This window comes from Paroedura picta, chromosome 4 (assembly GCF_049243985.1).
Source record: "Paroedura picta isolate Pp20150507F chromosome 4, Ppicta_v3.0, whole genome shotgun sequence".
NCBI classification, from domain to species: Eukaryota; Metazoa; Chordata; class Lepidosauria; order Squamata; family Gekkonidae; genus Paroedura; species Paroedura picta.
Window position 1 is genome coordinate 92207040 of NC_135372.1, and position 20530 is coordinate 92227569.

The following is a 20530-nucleotide window of genomic DNA, read 5'->3' on the forward strand; positions in this document are numbered from 1 at the left end:
CCCTAGTAGTGCAATATGATTTTTTTGTACTTCCAAAGGAAACAAGGGAGAATATGGATACTTACTTTAATCAGAGAGTACCTTACTATATTGTGCATGTAGATAAGAGGTAAGCTGATCGTCTGTCATCATATCAAGTGGCAAAGGGAATGTTCTCACTTTTCTCCTGTGATAGTAACCCTGGCACATGGTGAGCAGCATTCTTGAAGCAGGATTTTATATATCCACGATTATGGCTTTTAAAAATCTGGCCTCTAGTGATGGGTTCAGAAAGGTTCATGAGCCACAATTCAACATGAATTTGGACCAGTACGTAGCAAAGCACCTTCCCCAAACATTTCCTGGTCTTTTGTCTGGTTCGATTAATCAGGCCATTTAAATCCAATAGTTTGTCAGGTTTGTCTGTCAGCTGCTACATTTAAATGGCTGCAAGCTATTAAACACATCTGTTTTGCTTCTTCATGTTTCAAAATGGGGGCAGATCTTGAGTGTTCTCCCTCCTTTTCTCCTGGCCACAGCATGCTGCAGTCAGGAGAAAGGAGGACTGAAATGGCAGGTCCAGGAAAATTCTGACTCAATTCGGGATTCAGTTCAGGGGCCATTCCAAACCCAGAACTGGAATTTTAAAGTTCATGTCCATCCCTCCTGGCCTCTATTTTGATCTACTATGTAAACTGTCCAGTTCAATGCAAATGAAGCCTGGGAAAAGATGTCTATAGAATACAAGATAGAAAAGCATTATTGTAATTATATACACTGACACCTTGCAATATCAAAAGCTGATCAATCTAACTATAATCTTTATTTGCAGAAACTGGAAACACAATTAGTATCAGAGGCTGTCAAAGATCATTGGTGAATTTCTGGAAATGGCTCCAAGAAAGTTAGGAACATCTAAGCTTTCAGCTCACCATTTTAATATTGCCAGTAATTACATCAGGTTGAAACCTGTACAGGATAAATTGGGGAAGTCGCAATGTAATGATATCAGCAAAGAAATGTACTGACTCTGGTTAAGAACATCACTACAGTAAAAACAATGGCAAACAGGAACTTGGCACCACATTTACAGAGTAAAGGCATGCTGTTGATATATTTTAGAAATCTCTGAAGAAAAAAAGCCTGGTAAATGTAGAACAACTTGTACTGTCTACAAAACTCTCCTCTGGTTTAAGACCAAACACACATACAAACAATTATGTGGTTTATTAAGTAGCTTTGTAGCAGCACAGATGATTTCTTCCAGTTTGGAATTTTACAATTTTCTTCTCTCACTGGAAGCCACTTCAGGCATTTCACAAAAGGAACAGGATTCTGTCTGCTACAACAGCAGGACACTCAGTGGTTCAGTAATTACCATACACCAGGCTAATCTTCTCATTCCATAAGCCAGAAAAACCTGTTACCCTGCTGCAGAAAATCTCCCTTTTGAGGAAAAAAGCATTACAGCGCATGAAGCAGAATGGTAACAAATTATACATCAGAAAAAGCCATAGCATTAGCCATATGAATCCTAAGGCTCTTTTAAGTAGTTGCAGTAATATCAAGTTCTGACCACACAAAGTGTTAAAAACAAAAGGCTCCTGCTAAGAGGAATACTTTCTGCATGAGCTGGTCATACCATGTGCATAGTTAAGTGATTTTAAAAACAACAAAATGTTGTTTGCAAAGAAATACAATTTAGTCAAAATATAATTTCGATGAAAAACCTTAAAAACAGACTAGTGGTGGGTTATTAAAACAAAGAAAGCTACATATTGAAGTTCTGGGACATGAACTTCGTAACAGCTGTACACATTTGAGATTATGCGATCCAAGTGACACTTGGATGGTCAAAAAAATCACAACAGTAGTTCCTTTTTTAAAGTCTAACTTCAGCATCTCATATCAATAAAAAGGTCCCTAGTACAGAAGATTGTGCTAAAGAATGCAAGGATTTTGCATGCTGTTTTCATTCCCCGGTCCTGTTCATGCTTGCAGCTGTCCCATGAGGCAGCAAATAAACAGTCCAGTTCTTAAAACACCACATCTTGGAAATCTGAAAGAAAAATTCCTCATTAGTTTAGCAAGAATTCAATGTATTGCTAAACATATGGTTAATGCAATGAATGCTAAAACTCTGAGCAGCTTGCAAAGCTTATGACTTTACCTTTTAGTGCCATCCTCTATTTTTAGTAGAGTCCACATTCCTTCAGGTTGTTTTTAATTATAACATCTGTAACAGCATCAAAAACAAACTGCACATTTTTGGTATCAGTGGCACAGGTGAAATGGGTATAAATTTCCTTGGTGTCTTTTCTTCGGTTTAGATCTTCAAACTGACACTGAATGTATGCAGCTGCCTCCTCATATGTGTTAGAACCTAGGAAATATATAAGAATGTCAGAGGCTTAATGCATTAGATAAAAGTTCCATCTAGTCATAGCATCTTGTTTCACACAGTGACCAACCATTGTACTGAATCTTCAATATAATTATGTGACCTCTGCATTCTAATATAGGAAAGGGAGAAGTATTCCTGTATTTGTTCAAAAGAAAGACAATCCTGTAACTTGTACGCAAGTGTAAAAAACCCTCTTTTGGGGGGGGGCACACCTGAGGGGGGAACTATTCTTGCATTTCCCAATCCAGACACAGTTCTATAAATGTTCCCCCCTTAGCCATCTTTATTTCTGAACAATGCTGTGTTTTATTTTCAACTAGGGGCAAAGCCCATTGTATCCAAGAATACAACGGGTGCTAGAGCTTGGCAGTGGGAAAAGGAAGGGGAGGAGTTGTCCATTCTGTAAGGGCATGGGGTTGAATGTTGAGGCCTACTGCATAGGATTGTTGTGCAGATGAACCAGGAGAAAAAAAAATAGTTTCATCTGCAGAATAATGCAGTGGCCTCAAACCTGCAGAGAGTTGCAAAGAAAGACACATGGCTTGGCTGTGTCTAACCCCTTGCCAGAGCAGTATTTTAAGTGAAAAGGGCGTTTTCTGTGGCCTCCCTGTCAGCCAACTGTTTGGCAGAAGGGGATAGTCCCCCCCCCCTCAAAAGGAATGCCCTCAGACTCCCCTTCATTGCTCTTGCAAAGGCCTCCCCTCAGTCAGGGGCTGTTAGAGGCTCCTTCGCAGCAGGCCTGAAGGAGGGGGAGCACTCTGCAGCCTCCTGCCAGCTCTGTCAGGGTTCTGAGGCAATTTGCTGTTGGACATGACAGTTAGGACAGCCTTGGGGCGAAAAGGGCTGGCACAGCCTGTCCAAGTCTTTGTTCTCATCACCCTTGGCAGCCCTACTGACCTCCTCTCCCTTTGGTGGTCAGGGGCAGACTGGCAGGCATTTCTCCAGAATGCCCCTGGCTGGATGGAATTTTGGTCTGTCCTGGTGAGGGGCCAATCGGAGGGCGCTTTGCGCCTTCCGATTGGCCCCTCCGCTTGTCAGTCCAGGGCCATGGGACCAATTGTTGCCCTTCCTCATCACGGAGTGAGCCCACCCCAACACCCCTTACTGTTTTATTAAGAAGGAAAAGATACTTTTTCTAATAACCCATGCATGGAGTTTGTCTTCCTTACTCCTGTTGCACATTAAGTCAGCATTTCATCAAACTACCCAGAACCCCAAGATCTTTCTTGCTCAGTCTTGGCCAGTTCAGGCCCTATCAACACATATTTAAAGTTGCTATTTGTTTTGTTCCAATGTACATCCCCTTTATACCTATGTACACAAAATTTAATTTGCCACATTGCTGCCCACTCACCCAGTTTAGAGTGATCCTCTTGGAATTTTCTCCCAATCTACCTTGGTTGTCACAATCTTGAATTATCCATTATCTGTGAACAAGGCCACTATGCTGCTCACCCTCAATTCCAGATTACTTACAAATAAATTAAGTAGCACCGGCCACAATATTGATCCTTGTGTGACCCCACTGATTACTTCTTCCCACCATAACAACCCATTTATTCTTACTCTCTGCTTCCTGTTTAGCCAATATTTAATCTGTTAAAGCACCTGCCCTGTGATCCCATGACGGTTTACTCAAAATTCTTTGGGGAGGGACTTGGTCAAAATATAATGTCTGCCAGGTTCCCCTTACTCACAAATGATAGTTAATCTCTTGCAGGCTGGTGAAGGACTTCCTTTTGCAAAAGCCATGAGAATATTTCCATTGTACCTGAGATCAGGAGTCATCACAGATGTAGCACAAGGAAACACTTGTTTGCTTGTACCTCATCTCATTCAAAAGCACTCCCTTCTGCACAAAGCCATGTTCACTGTTGTTTTGTGACCTTGGGGGAAGGGCATAGTGGTAGTGTACAGCCAGAAAGTTATTGCATAAGTGCCCTAGCTACTGTGTCCGTAGCACTTGGTAGTGACTGCATGTGTTATGATTAAATCCAGCTGTGTAACAGGCAGATTTTTATTTGCTTGAGGGAGATAGGAAGCACTGCAGTCTCTAAGGTTTCTATTCTCTCTGTGAGATTCTAGAGACTGAACTTGTGGCTTGTTCAACTGAATGTGAACCAGAATTATTGTGGGTTGAAAAAAAAGAGACATTCTTAAGGAAGAACATGCAAATTTATTCCAGTAGCCAAAAGAAATGAAAAGGCTTCACTGGAAGACTGATATAAATACCACCATGATACCTTTATATCTAGACGGTAGGCCAAATTGAATAAGCAAGGTTTAGAAGAAGAAGAGTTGATTTTTATATTCTGCTTTTCTCTACCAGGAGTCTCAAAGCATCTTACAATCACTTTCCCTTTCTTCTCACCACAACAGACACCCTGTGAGTTAGGTGAGGTTGTGGCTGCATGTGGAGGAGTGGAGAATCAAACCTGGCTTGCCAGATTAGAAGTTACTGTTCTTAACCACTACACCAAGCTGACTTGTCAAGATGCAGAAGTCACAAACACTTAACATAAGCCAGGGAAAAAACACAGATCCAGCTCCAGAAATTAGTGAATGTTCTACTGCTTTTATTATACATTTGTTGTGCTCTACTGCCCCAGCTGTTTTCATCTTACCTGTGTATTCTGGATAGCAAATTGTTAGTGGGCTCCGTCGAATTTTTTCCTCAAACAGATCTTTCTTGTTCAGGAAAAGAATGATTGATGTATCTGTAAACCATTTGTTGTTACAAATGCTGTCGAAGAGTTTCATACTCTCATGCATCCGATTCTGGGAGTTGAAGGGAGAAGTTATAAGTACAAAAACAAATAATTCAAGTTCCCATTTAAAAAACAGTACTGACACTACTTAGTGGAGTGGATTCAACCTTCCTCCAAGGAACCTTCCTCCAACTTACAGTCATTTAAATGTCCCCTCTAATGGAACAGCTACATATGCTAGAGGAACGCTTCCAACTTTGCTCAGTAGATTTGACAGGATTCAGCCCAGTAACTCTATGAAGCTATTATAAACAAAACTACTAGCATAAAGAATTTGAATTGTCAACGTTGATGTTCATATAGGAAAACCTTAGTAACCCTTCAGACCAAGATCAAAATTTCCCTCAGTTAAACTGCACAAAAAGGCCCTTAATTGCCTATCTTTTCAGTTATCACAATTTGATATTTTCCCATAAAATGTAACCCAAGTGCCTTATTTCCTTTACTGCTAATAAAATACTACCTTCATTTGCAAACTGAAGCCTGATCCAGAGGAGGAGATTTCATCCTCTATAGCATGGCAGCTTCAGAAATGCTACTGCCTACTCTCACTGCAGGAAACTTGAGAAAGCATAAAGAACAGCCTGTTTCTATGCTATTCTGAAACCTAGTTACCATGAGTAATTCCCAAGGCAGTGAAACATCAAAAGAAGTCATTTGGATTAAGTGTTCTTACAGTTGATTTCACATTTTATAGACTACAACCAGATATTAACTCTATAGCAACATACCATTTCTTCATCCTCTGCAAGGACAAGGTCATAATCACTGAGAGCTACGCAAAATATAATTGCTGTTACACCTTCAAAGCAGTGGATCCATTTCTTGCGTTCTGAACGCTGACCACCAACATCAAACATCCTGGTAGAGAGAGAAACAGCTTGAAGACCACTCTACTCCAAAATTAAGGAAAAGTACTGCTAAAAGCACATCACAATAGTTTTTGCCACTTGTGGTACCTAAGATTCACATTCACAGGAACAATACTATCAGCATTGTTTTATTCTAAACTATAGCATTCTAATTATTCCTACCAGAAATAATGTCTATAAAATGGTTTCTAATCAGCTGATTGTAATTTGTAACTATAATCAAGGGCCAGATGAATCACACGAGATCATTAGGTCAAGTTCCCCTAGCACTAACCTGTGTACATGAATGCATAGCTCCCAAGACACACTGCCTCCCGCCTTTATTTTGTTCTGCTGTATTTGGTAAGCTAATGATTCAACATTTAAGAACCTCCACCATTACTTGAACAGGCAGAGTAAGTTCAATTATATTTAATGATCTGATCAAGTGAAACTGTCATAGCATCAGCCACCACAGATCTTTCATGTATTTCGTGCTGAAGAAGAGCAATGGAAGTGAGATTATTATACACAATAATAATTTTGACTGTGTTCATGCTTAATCTGAAGACAATTAGAAATTTAGAGGACACATACTGCCAGAGATTTTACACAGATGCAGTTAACTGATGATATCTGTCACTGGAAGGCACAATTTGGTAACCAATGAAGAAGGTAAGTGAAGATTTTACTTAAGACTAGCTAATTATTCAGACAAAGAAGGATCTAACGAAGGGAGCTTTGAATCTCAAAAAGCTTCTACCCTGAAAATCTGGTCATTCTCTAAAATGCTATGGGACTGTAATCTAGCTGTTCTACTGCAGACAAACATGGCTATCCGCTGAAGCTAACTATTTAAAGAAACACTATTTCCTTTAAAAAATCTATGTACTTCTAACTATTCTTCCCCCACAAAAATAAATAAGAGCCAAACACATGGATAGGATGTTACAAGGCAATACAAAATTTAAAGTATTTATATCCCATTGTGTCCATAAAAAATACCCAAGGCAGTTTATTGTAATTATAATATCAAAGCCATAAAGCATAATGCATACAAGCTTGAGTAGACATGTTCTCTAAGACTGTCCTTTAACACATTGGTCCCCAACCTCCAGTCCAGGGACCGGTACCGGTTCGTAGATCAGTCGGTACCGGGCTGTGGCTCCTCCTCCTCCTCCTCCCCAGCTGCTGCCTCAGGGGCTGCCCTGCCACCAGCTCACCTTTGGTGTTCTCCAGCGGCCGCCATGGCTGGGGGCTCCCCCTCGATGTGGCACTGCACAGATGCTGCTGGCAGCGCCCCCCAGTGGGCGGCAGGAAATCAGGGGCGCCGGTGGGAAAGCAAGTGGAGCAGAGGCTCAGGCGGCAGTGGTGACATCCCTCGGCAAAAGACCCCCCCCCCCAACCCCGGGCCTCAGTAAAATTGTTAAGCGTCAACCGGTCCCCGGTGATAAAAAGGTTGGGGACCACTGCTTTAACAGACCTGGGATCTATGTTTGATCCATACAGCACCACTACAACCACCACCCTAATGTGGCACATACTGCCCCTGCTAGTCACCAGACCTTTCTATCCTTGCCCCTGTATTATGGAACAAATTTCTGTAGGTAGCTAGTAAGGCTTCAGTTCTGAAGATTTTACAGGACTTGCAAGTCTGTCCTTTTCCAGTAGGCTGTCTTGATTATACATATATTTTTAAATCCAGAGTGAAATCATCCTTTAAACAAGAAATCAATGCATTATCTGCTGTTCCATTTAGAGTCTGTACTTTTATACTGCATCACTGTATTAGATTAAACATTTTAGACATTGTGATCATGTTTGGAATATGCCTTGGGCTAATTCAAAAAGGCAGGATATAGATATTTTAAATCAATACATAAAAACAGAAAAGAATTATAAATATAAATTACTACCACCACAAGCCACAAAACAATTGGGGTTTGTATCCTATCAAGGCTAAAACCAACACAAAGCATCTACACCACAATAGAAGAAACAGCCTACTTGATCAAGAAATATTCAAGACAAATGTACTGGGCAAGAAGGAATTCTCTATTGAGAGAGTCACTATTCACTCTGAAGGATTTAGATATCCTTTAACTGCAGTAATACCTGAAAAGGAAAGATTTCATGCCCTCAACCATCATACAAAAACAAAGTTACATTCTACACCAGTAGACAACAGCTAAATTGAAAGCAGAAGTCCAATTCTCATTTCCTTTTGGAATAAAATGCAGTGTGGGACAAAGAACAGCATGTCATGGGAAAACATAGGAACATCATTTATTATGACAGACACACCTTGCTCATCCTGGAACTGGAAAACTCTCTAGTATATTGTTTACCATACTCTGATGCTTGAGGACATCATTTTATTACCCTGCACATATGATCATATGATACACAACAGGGAGGCTAATAATGTGCTCATAGGATGCTTGCTATGAGTAAGCAACAGCCAGCATTTACAAGCAGTAACACAACGCGTTCTAGTATATCAGTTTGTTTCTTTTTGAGGGATTATATACAAAACTACATAACCAGTGAGATGACATGCAGAAAGGATGACTTCAAAAGATTGAATGATACAACAAGGTGAGTAGACACTCCATTCCATTAAGTCCATCTACCTTTGAGCTAGCTTATATAAGGAACCTACTAAAACACGCTATAGTGCCTACATAAGCTTCAGGAATTCTTTACAAATCAGCATAATTCTTTCTTGCCATTGCTGGTCTAAGTACGTCTTGATTCTTGTTTAAGCAGCCAAAGGCCCATTTTGGCTTGATCTAGATGCTATTACATAGCCAAAGATTTTGTAATAAAAGATGTTTCTGTGTACAGCAGCTGCTAGGGACATATCAACTATAGGTGGATAGTTTTTTATCATTTGTGTTCAGAAACAATTGTCTTCATCTGAGTGCAAATATCAGAAACATTTCCAAGTTCATGGATTCATTCCAACAATCCTATAGCACACTGAGGCATGCTCATTCGCACATTTGTTGATAGGGGAGTGCAGTCACTCCTCTCATCTGAGCGGGATAGTCTGTATCTATCAGGATTCTGTTGGGTCACACTACTTAAGGCAGAAAAGTGTATCTGTGCCCCCTTCCCCATATCATTTTGAGTGTGAAAGTATAAGCATCAGACCTACTGTGTACAGTAGGACTTCAAAGGGTAAGGGAGATTTATTTAATGATGTTAAAGCAATTCAGACAGTTTCTGGCTATGCTCTTTACTAGCTGCAAGTCACATTTCTTTCCAATGGAGCACGGAGGAGGACAAACAAGTTAACTGCAATACTTTAAAAATGTCTTAGACATTAATTTAAGCAACGCATCTTTAATGGAAATGTTTTGAAATAACAGGACAACAAGCTGCACTGCAATTGACAGCTTTATTCTAGCTAGTTAGTAATCATTAAATCGTATCTTGGATACTGTATGTTTTGGCCGTTTCTACAATGTGGGAGAGGTAAAAGACAAGCAGGTCTACAGGCATGTATTACTTCTAATGGAAATAGTCAATTTTGAAAACAAGACATGGCAATTTTTATTTTGAAATCAAACTGTCATAACTGATATATGTCCTAGAGTGGCAAGACAGATATAGGTACCCAGCACATCTACTGTTAAAGGGAAGCAAGAGCTCCGAACTTACACTGCGCAAGTCCAATACTCGACTCGCTAAAATGGACTGTAGAAAAACAGCCAGATTTTATACACATTATTCATCATTAATACTTGGATTTTAGCATGCATGCTTTTCAGTCCCTGTCGCATTCCTCTTCAATATATGCCAATTTAAAAGTTTCATATTTATAAGCTGGGAACATGGTCATTTTTCTAATGCCACTGTACAATTTATTTGACTGGGCTTCTAATTTAAAATCAAGCTTCAGATTAATGGAAGTTTTAGCAGGAGAAATCCAACTAAAAACACCAATTCAGTAGATCATCAGTTTGGTGTAGTAGTTAGGAGTGCGGACTACTAATCTGGCATGCCAGGTTCGATTCTGCGCTCCCCCACATGCAACCAGCTGGGTGACCTTGGGCTTGCCACGGCACTGAGAAAACTGTTCTGACCGGGCAGTGATATCAGGGCTCTCTCAGCCTCAACTACCCCCAGGGTGTCTGTTGTGGGGAAAGGAATTGGAAGGTGACTGTAAGCTACTTTGAGCCTCCTTCGGGTAGGGAAAAGCGGCATATAAGAACCAACTCTTCTTCTTCTATTAGAAAGAATTAACATAACATATTATATCAGTCCTGAACCAATTTAATCTGGTTTCAGATCAGGCAATGGGGTGGAAATGACTCTGGTCACTTTTACAGATGTCCTCAGGAGGCACCTAGACAGTGTTATTAGATCTCACAGCAGCATTTGACACAGTCATACATGAACTGTTAGCTCACTGCCTTGTCAACACTGGGATAGAGGTACCTTGCAATGGCTCATCTCCTTTCTCCAAGGTTGAGGACAGAGGGTAGCAATTGCTCACTCCCTTGTGGAGTACCTCAGGGTGCGATTATCTCCCTGATCTTATTTAACATCTACATGTGCCCTCCTGCACAGCTGGTCTGGGGCTATGGGCTGGGATGCCATCAATATGCTGATGACAACCAGCTCTATCTGTTCTTAGGTGGCCAGCTGGACCCCCCCCCCAAAAAAAAATACTGTCCGAGTGTCTGGATAGCTCCAACAGACTTGCCTGAGGTTTAAGCCTTCAAAGATGGAGGACCTGTGGCTTGGGAAGAAAGGACCAGAACAAGCATGTCTCCCCTATCTTGATGGGAGTGCAATTAACAACTTCGCAGTATGCCAGGAAACTGGACGTGATCTTTGGTACCTCCCTTTCTATGGAGGCTCAGCCAATTTACCATCTTCGCTAAGTGACATTACTGGTGCCCTATCTGGCCCCAGAAGATCCATCCACAGTGATCCATGTGACTGTCACCTTCAGGCCCACCCTTGGGTCTTGATCTGGAAGTTCTTGATTTGGTACCCTTGGAGGACTGATATTTGGCCTATCCTCTGCCAGCTGCATTGGCTGCCAGTAGAACTCTAGATCAGGTTCAAGGTGTTGATGTTAACATGTAAAATGATGAGTATGTGTGGGACCACGTCTCCCAGTGTGTCCCCAAAAGAGTTTTGTGCTCTGTGAATACCAACCTGCTGGTGATCCCTGAACCCAGGGAATTATGACTGGCCTCAACTAGAGCCAGGGCTTTTTCAGCCCTGGCTCCTGCCTGGTGGAATGAGTTGCCAGTAGCGATCCAGACCCTGATGGAGTTCTGCAGGGCCTGTAAAATGGCACTCTTCCACCAGGCCTATGGTTGAGACCAGGACAACTGAGATACAATTATGGGCTGTCCTCTGTCTTACCCCTGCCTTATGCATTTCATTTGCCCTTTTTCTCCATTCCTCCTTACGCTGACTGCGTCCCCTCCCTCCCCCACCCAAGGAAACCATGAAGACCGAGAATGGCGTTTGGACAAGACGAGAGGGGTTGCAGAATGAATCGAGATGTTAAATTCTGAAATGTTGTGAGCTCCCCTGAGCCTGCCTCCAGGGAGAGGCAGCCTAGAAATCAAAATATAAACATATTAAACTATCAAGGTGGGTTTGAAGTCAGTGGCTATAGTTAGCCTATGCTAGAGACTATGGCCTATAATAAGCACTCATCTAATAGCACTGTAGATGGAAGAACTCTGGCTTCACTGCATTCTTAAGACTGACCCGAAGGATATAAGTTAACAGTAAGCAAATTTATACCTTAAAGCAGGGGAATTCAAACTGCGGCCCTCCAGATGTCCATGGACTACAATTCCCATGAGCCCCTGACAGCGAATATTGGCAGGGGCTCATGGGAATTGTAGTCCATGGACATCTGGAGGGCCGCAGTTTGACTTCCCCTGCCTTAAAGGATACTGCCTTGGTGATATCCCTTCATACCTCAGAGCTTTGTGACAGGAATCCCAACACATCATGGAACATAGAGGAATGCAAACTCAAAGTTTCATTCACTCGCCTGATATTTTATAACTATGAAGAAGAGGAATTAGTTACCACTATTCTTGATGATGAGAGCCTCTTGTGGCGCAGAGTGGTAAGGCAGCAGACATGCAGTCTGAAGCTCTGCCCATGAGTTCAATCCCAGCAGCCGGCTCAAGGTTGACTCAGCCTTCCATCCTTCCGAGGTCGGTAAAATGAGTACCCAGCTTGCTCTTGCTGGGGGGGGGGGGGTAAACGGTAATGACTGGGGAAGGCACTGGCAAACCACCCCGTATTGAGTCTGCCATGAAAATGCTAGAGGGCGTCACCCCAAGGGTCAGACATGACTCGGTGCTTGCACAGGGGATACCTTTACCTTTAAATCTTGATGACAGCAAAATAAAAGGCTGTGCTTGATGAGAATATGGCAGCCCTACAATGCCTAATGAGACAGAAGGCCAGGCAAATGAACACAGATGGAAAGATTATACCACGTCTGCACTGGCTACCCATCTGGTTCCAAGCACTATTCAAACTTTTGGTTCTTATCTTTACGGACATAAAGGGCTTGAAGCCAGCATATTTATTATGCCTCCTCCCTTACTGTCCAGCCCATCAGTTAAGATCTGGCTCTTGCTCTGTTCCCTCACCTTAGGCATGAGGCAGATGATTAGAGGGGGATGTTTGTAGTGGTGGCACCTTTTTAAAAGACTGCCACCCCCCTTGAGGCTCAACTGGAACCAAGGCTCTGAAGTATGAAGGGGTATTCACATCACCCAGGCACTATATTTTAAAGTACAAATTGCTTACTCTCAACTCGTATCTTTCATGTCACTCTTAGGGATGCAGTGAAGGCAGAGTTCTTCCACCCAGTGCCATTAGACATGCCTTTGTATCTGAATTCTATCTGGAAATACTTAAACCCTTTCCTACACCGAGTACTATTAATTCCAAGCATTTCTTTTCCAAACACATCTGTGCATGCCCCCTGCCAATGTTCTGTATTTCTGGCTGGTTAGTGGTAGCTCTACAGCTTTGCTAGAAAGCCATGCACAGTTGAGAGAACCATGTTAACTTCAGCTCCAGTTGCAACACAGGAAAAAAACACATGGCAAATTGGAATAGTGTGCAGGGCCAGCTTTTTATTTTTAAGATTCCAATTATAAAGTTAATAAAGAACAGTAGCCAGTATCCTTTTAGTATATATGTTCCTGTAAAGCAAGGGTTCAGTACCTGTATCTGTGATCCCAACATAAAAGCAGCTGAAAAGAACAAAACAATGAAAATAAAAAGGTGAACCAGTAACAAGCATCTCCAGCAAGAATGGAATTTAGTGACAAAGATGTATTGCATTACATTTGAAGACAAAGTTAAAGACTGCACAACATGTGCAGGAGTAGAAATTTAAGCACCCCACTCCAAAGCAGCTGTGCCAAAACAAAGTATTCTAAGTGGAGCCATGAAGTTCACTTACTTGAAGTATAAGTCTTTGAAGGTGAAATGTGTCTCTACAATGCCTGTTGTTTTCACTCTGGTCCGCAGGACATCTTGCTGAGTTGGAATATAGCTCTGTTGGGATATTCTGTCCAAATCATTAAGATAGCTTAAAGAGACAGAATACATGAATATTGGTAAGAGACACCGTTCCTGCGCATGTTGAAGTAAGCTAGTAATAGTCTCATTCAGATATGCCTCCTGGAATCCTTTTTACAGTGTCACATTCTTAACAAAATAAAACTCTAAAATTAATCTGACAAACTTCTCTTCCATGGAGTCATGTTTGCAATATATTTGTTGGAGCCTAGAATACCTGAGATTCCATGTTAATAACATTACTTCCAGCTGTATCCTAACAGCTTCTCTGCTGGCACTAGAAGTAGAGAAGTGATCTTGCCCAATTTCTGCCTTCATTGTAAGATGGTTTATGCTTCAGCCAATCGAACCACAGCCTTTGTGCCAATCAAAAGTAGCTCTTTCTCTCTTATGCAAATCCTCTTGTGCTAAGCTGATAGGATGCAACCCTAGCGTGCAGCCACTGGGTAAGGTACAGTGGGTATTTTGGGTACTTTATGAGACAGACCTATGAGGATGGCATTAAACGTGTAGCCTGTAAATTGGGGCTCAAAGCTTTTCACAACCATTGGATACATTCAGGGAGTGAAATGGCCTTCATCACCCCGGTAAATAAAATGTGCCAGAGGATACACAAGGAATGTGATCCTATTAATTCTCCTGGAGCTCTCAACAACTTCTGATTCCATTTATCATGATATCCTTTCAAGTCTGGGGCTGGGAGAAACTGTTCTGTGCCAATTTTGGTCCCAACTACAAGATAGGTTTTTGGTGTAGCTTTAAAGCCATTGGTTCCTCACCCTCAGATAATGGCCCACCCAATGTCGGGGATCAGTATTGCCTACTTCTGTAACCATCCTTTTCTCCAAGAAACTCAGAGTAGTAATTAGTCTTACAACACCCCACTAGGAGAGGTTAAGATGAGAAACAGTTGCTTGAAGATGGCCATTAATATAATGAAATCTGGAGCTGGGTTTTCTCCTATAAAGCCAGCATGCCACAAGTACGTACTGCTGGGTCCTCTGTTTTTCTACTTCAGAAAACTTCAGCTTGCTTCAGGTCTATAGTTTCTTTAAGAACTACTTTTTAAAATAGTGCAGACTAAGGGTATATTCCTGGGGAACCCTTGCAGAATAAACGGGATTTCTACTAAATAAACCTGATTAGGTCAGCACCCTCTGCCATTTCCTTTAGGCAGTCTTCATAAAATCAGTTAGATGAGTTGACTCAAAGCATAATTGTTGCCCAGGATGCTACTTCTTTGCTGATGTAGACTTTTCTAGTAGAAGTTCAATGTTACTAACTGCATTTGAGGAGCACAGAGTTTACTATCTTAGCTCTTTGTGTTTCTGCTGAGAAACAACTATCTCAGCACCCTTCTAGGCTAGATATAAGTTATGACCATGAGAGGTACTAGAATTTTGCTGCAGCTTAAAGTATTGTCTATTTTCTCTCTCTATATTTTTTCTTCCCAGTGGATCCATATTAGAGAATGCTGTTCCACTTTTAAATTTGGCAATGGAACAGTAACATGAAGCTACAAAATAAAATCCAGGTAATTAAATGATAACTGAGCAATTTCTCTGAAGTAAAATGCTGGCTCAGAAGAATACAAGAGCTACTTCAGGACATGAGAATAACTCAGTCTTTATAACAAGAATTAGTGAATTATTTAAACAAATGCAATAGTTCCCTTGTCAAGTCTTCATACCAAACTCTGAGCAAGTAAAACTGGTTTAATTCTACCTTATTAGGTGCTATTGATTCATCAAGTTATCTTTCACCAATTCATTTCTCTGCTGATAAGCTAGGATACTCTCATATATTGATGCACTCCAGTGACTATTAGAAAACTTTATCCTTTTCATGCTAGGAAATCTACATGTCCAGTGCATATTAACTGTGAAAGTTTAATGAAGTGTTGGTTAAATTGCTGGAAAATGCAAAAAAAAAAAAAAAACACACAAAACCTAAACCCCAGTTATTTAACAGAAGAGAAGGAATGTTTCTTGTTTTCCTCCCTTAATAGGCTCACTGGCTGTGCCATGCATTCTTGTACAGCTGTTCTGGTAAACTATTAAGTGCTATACAGATGTGTTGCTCTACCGAAAAGCACCCAGCATTCCCCATATAGCTCTTTACATTTACTTAGCTGACCACACAGTACAACAGTCACAGAAAAGACAGCATAAAGATGTCAAAAAGCCCATAGCTTACCAATAGCTCAATATTTCCAACAGCGTTAATGGAAGTTTTCAGAAGAAATTAACAGGTTTAGCTGCCATCCAAAAATTTATTATCACTTCCTTCCAAATAGGATGACTATATTTTATCAAGCATCATGAGTAAAGGAGCAACCAAGGGCATTCTCCTCCAGTTTTATTTCAGTATCTATGTTGCCTGTGTATGATGCACTTTAATAAATTAGCCTTCTCCTCAATGACCACCGCTAAACAGAAAGTGGAGAGTTCCAAGCTCAACCAACGCAAAATCAAGCTACATTATTTTGAAGACAACTCATTTACAAAATGGAAGATAGGTAACATTTTGGTCCACAGTATTCTTTAAGTTCCAAAAGGGAGATCTCAAGGAAACAAACACGTATTTAGAATTGATAGTCCAACAAACTGATTGGCCTACAAAAAACAAAAGTGAACATTAAGACTGATGTTTCAGCTATTTCTTTTAACCCACAAAACTTGGCTTGTTCAACTAAGACATGATCCATCACATCTTCAAAGTCAATCCTCCATTACCAATAGACTGTCCAGTTTACCAAGTTGAAAGAATTTCTCCAAATTGCATTTTTACTTCCTCAAGCTTTTTGAGAAACAACACCATTGAAGTTCCCCCTGCATTTCCATAATCACTCTGCAAAATGAATAGTTCTGAAAAGTAAATTATAAATGCTTCTGGAAGCGGTTAAGAGCATGCACTATTCTGTTAAAGTGCTCAACATCTGTAAAATGATTCTTACTACGATGCAGAATCATTAAGCTGGTATTCTCTTGATCGGCTGAAACATGCTTGAACCCCAGGATCTCTCCATAACCGCTTAATCACTCCTGCTAGCTCAGGAGTCATAACTCCTTCTTCTGCACTTCCAGCCAAAACGAACAGCTGACGGGCATCATCCTGCAGAAAAAAGTAAGTATTTCTTTTATGTTTCTACCTTATTACCACTGATTGCTCAACTATGAGCATCGGAAGTAGTGTTTTTCAGCTGCAATGGTGTGGCATCACCCACCAGTGACTCCTTCCTCAAAAGACTCCTCCATCTAACAAGCCAGCAGCTAGTTGCAAGAACAATGCTTTGATGCACACCACATTAGACAGTTTCAGTGAGCAGCTGTGCTGGCTTGCAGTAGGACAGTTAGATTTGAAGCTAGTAGCATGCATACACTTTTGAGAATCAAAGCTCTCTTCATCAGTTTATTACTCTACATACAGTTACATATACAGTATTTGCTGGCGTATAAGACTACTTTTCCCCCCTGAAAAACATGCCTCCAAGTGGGGGGGTTATCCTATACGCCGGGTGCACTTCAGTTGGGATAGACATAGCTGCCCATAGTACTGTATTTTGAGTGGAAATGTTGGGGGGTCGTCTTATACACCGGCAAATACGGTAATTAGGGAAACAAATATATTTACTGTGACAAAGGGAGCTTTGACTCTCAAAAGCTTATGCCCTGAAACTCTTGTTGGGCTCTAAGGTGCTAGTGGACTCAATTCTAACTGTATCACATTAGACAGTGGACTATACTGATCAGAACCCTCCCCCTCTAAAACAGTGATGTATTATACTTCCCTAGGACTATTTTCCAAAAGTGAACACTGTTACATATAGATTAGAAACACAAGTTTGTTCACAGTATAGTTCAATCATGAAGTTTGTTGAGATAAGAATGGGAACTGCTATAGAAAGAACAACTGATTATGAGAATGAAAACTTAGTCAACTCTAATAACAAAGCTCACAATATTGAACATGTGCAAAATGAACTTTCAGAAAATTAGATATTTACTTTTATAATAGCACTATAGACCTAGGTTACAGAAATTAAATATAATTCGTAGAAAAGAAAGCTTCATTAACAACGTATACCAGGTTAGCATTAAAAGCCAGTTTGGTATAGTGGTTAGGAGTGCAGACTTCTAATCTGGCAATTTATTTTCTACCACAAATTTTAGAGATTATTACGATTAACTTACAGCTCTGGCAACTTCTCCAAAATCTATTTTTAATCTTCCCATTGCTCTTATTATTGCAATGATAGATTGGATAGTATTGCTGTAGACTACCACTTTGTACTGTTTGCATTCTTCTTCTGAATAGCCATCTTCATGAATAATTCTGAAAAAGAAACAGATTCTAACTAATTGAATTCTGCGTTCAATTTTTTACTCTTAACATCTATGTAAAGATCTGACACAAGCCATCTGCACTGTAAACAAAGCAATCACAGAGGCAGAGCACACACATACCCCAAACAGCACTAGAGGAGGCAATGGAGGTAATTATGTATTTTTAAATTCCTTCTACTATACCATTTGGTTTCTTGCATTCAATGCTACATAAGGAGGGAAAATGTGGGGGAAGGCAGGACAAAGTCCTATTGAGCATTTTTAGAAGCTATGCATGCAAACACTATGCCTGTGATACAAGTGAATTGTTAACCATATTGGTTAACACCCTAAACTACATGCCATTTTACTTACTTCATCTGTTTCACAATGGTGCTTTTCCCAGATTCTCCAGCTCCTGTAAAACATAAGCAAATCAGGACTAGCTTAATTTAAAAAAATGAAAGCCCCACTCCAGACAACTGAGAACATGTGATTTCAATAAACAGCCTCAAATATTAATCCCAGAGAGAGAGAGAGAGAAAATCCAAGCAATAGTACATCACAGAATTCCAATTTGTTGGCTGCAAGGTATCTTTCAACAATTTAAGTCCAATTACATATTCTGATGCCCAAGGTAATAAGTACTCACGGGCATTATTTATACAGAAAACTAGGACATTAAGATGTCTACATGAAACTATCAATAACCTTCCTAGTAGTAATCACATTCCCAGAAGCAGAACTCAATTTCTCTACACAAACAAGAGTTGTTATACACAGAAATACCAAACAGTAAAGCATACAGCTGTGAATTAACACTTAAGTAGTATGTATTTTGCAGTGGTTTATATATGCAATGAAATGGATGGATACTCCCTGCCTTTGCATAGCAATCCTGGTATTCCATAGTGATCTCCAAAATGATGACTAGGGTTGAGCATCTTTAGCTTCCAAGATCTGACAAGATCAGGCAAGCCGGGTTTGGCCAGGTCAAAGAAAAAGGAGATCCCCTCATCAAGTGCCTGATCAGACTAATTATGTGGCAAAATCAAGCCAAAATGCATTCACTTAAGTCCTTTGTTTCTTATTCTGTGATTGCAATAGCAGGATCTTATATCAATTTGTCCCTCTGCAACAGCCCTAGGGAAGATGATGCCTCTATTGTCTAATAGGATCTTTGATCCTAAAGATAAGAACAATTATCTAAAATGAATGGCTTCGAGGACTGTACACTTTTCTACCTCTCATATTTAATTATTTCTGTCAGATATCTCAAGATATTTCATTAGGAAATTAAAATAAAATTCTACCTAGTCTGTTCCAAAAAACAAGGGAAAAATCAATCTGGCTGGATTAGTCAACTTTCATTCTGGCATAGACCACACCTGGAGTACTGTGTGCAGTTCTGGAGGCCTCACTTCAAGAAGGACATAGATAAGATTGAAAGGGTACAGAGGAGAGCGACGAGGATGATCTGGGGCCAAGGGACCAAGCTCTATGAAGATAGGTTGAGGGACTTGGGAATGTTCAGCCTGGAGAAAAGGAGGTTGAGAGGGGACATGATAGCCCTCTTTAAGTATTTGAAAGGTTGTCATTTGGAGGAGGGCAGGATGCTGTTCCCATTGGCTGCAGAGGAAAGGACACGCAGTAATGGGTTTAAACTACAAGTACAACGATATAGGCTAGATATCAGGAAAAAATTTTTCACAGTCAGAGTAGTTCAGCAGTGGAATAGGCTGCCTAAGGAGGTGGTGAGCTCCCCCTCACTGGCAGTCTTCAAGCAAAGGTTGGATACACACTTTTCTTGGATGCTTTAGGATGCTTAGGGCTGATCCTGCGTTGAGCAGGGGGTTGGACTAGATGGCCTGTATGGCCCCTTCCAACTCTATGATTCTATAGGTACCGTATATTTAAAAATCTGCTTCTATAAATCAAACAGCCAAATTATGGCATTTGAATACGTTACCGTACTCAAATTCCATTCATGTTTTTCAACTAATTTTTCTCCTGTTCTATGGAACAGAAGAGGCAATTAAGCAAAACAAGGACTGTATAAACCATGCATTACAATTTCAGCATCCAGATGATGAATTCAGTATCACAGCATGCAAGTCTACTTGTGAATGTAAACTTTTATCTTTATCCATCCATTGTTCCTGTTGATATCTGTGAAACAGCCCTGGGGATGGAGCATGTCCTGGCTGTCTGAGATGGAATAGGGCCAAGAGTGTCCTCGCTGTCCAAGATGGGAAAGGCCAGCAAAGTTGCCTGCACCCTGATTGGCCCTCTCTTTCGAGCTCCTGTCCTCCTTCCCTGGACACTAGCCACTTTGCTCTCAGATGCCTGAAAGAGACACACAGAGCCAAACTACAAACAACTTCTGATTACCTGCTATAGCTCCTGCTGCGAGGGAGAGAGAGACCGAAAGAGACAAACTGCAAATGAGCCCCAAACTGCAAACAACCCTTGCTTCCCTGCAACCCCTAATTACCTCCTATGGCTCCCGCTGCATCTGCGCCTACCAGTGTCCCCTGGGTCCTAGCGCCCATTGCATTCCTGGTTCCAATGGGCTTTCTGGCTAGTTTTTAAAGAAGACAAGCAAATTTCTAG

The 20530-nt window shown here is 40.9% G+C and overlaps 1 protein-coding gene across 1 annotated transcript in view; it reads right to left on the bottom strand.

Moving 5' to 3' along the window:
* Positions 1-783: 783 nt before the first annotated feature.
* Positions 784-20530, bottom strand: part of GNAI3 (G protein subunit alpha i3) — a 33847-nt gene continuing 14100 nt past the window's right edge. The window contains exons 2-9 of the mRNA XM_077334200.1: positions 18293-18335; positions 17786-17927; positions 16549-16706; positions 13474-13602; positions 5883-6012; positions 5008-5161; positions 2150-2362; positions 784-2038 (exon numbers count right to left, since the gene is read on the bottom strand). Coding sequence (XP_077190315.1) covers positions 2172-2362; positions 5008-5161; positions 5883-6012; positions 13474-13602; positions 16549-16706; positions 17786-17927; positions 18293-18335 — 947 coding nt within the window. The 3' untranslated portion in view covers positions 784-2038; positions 2150-2171. The remainder of the gene's footprint in view (positions 2039-2149; positions 2363-5007; positions 5162-5882; positions 6013-13473; positions 13603-16548; positions 16707-17785; positions 17928-18292; positions 18336-20530) is intronic.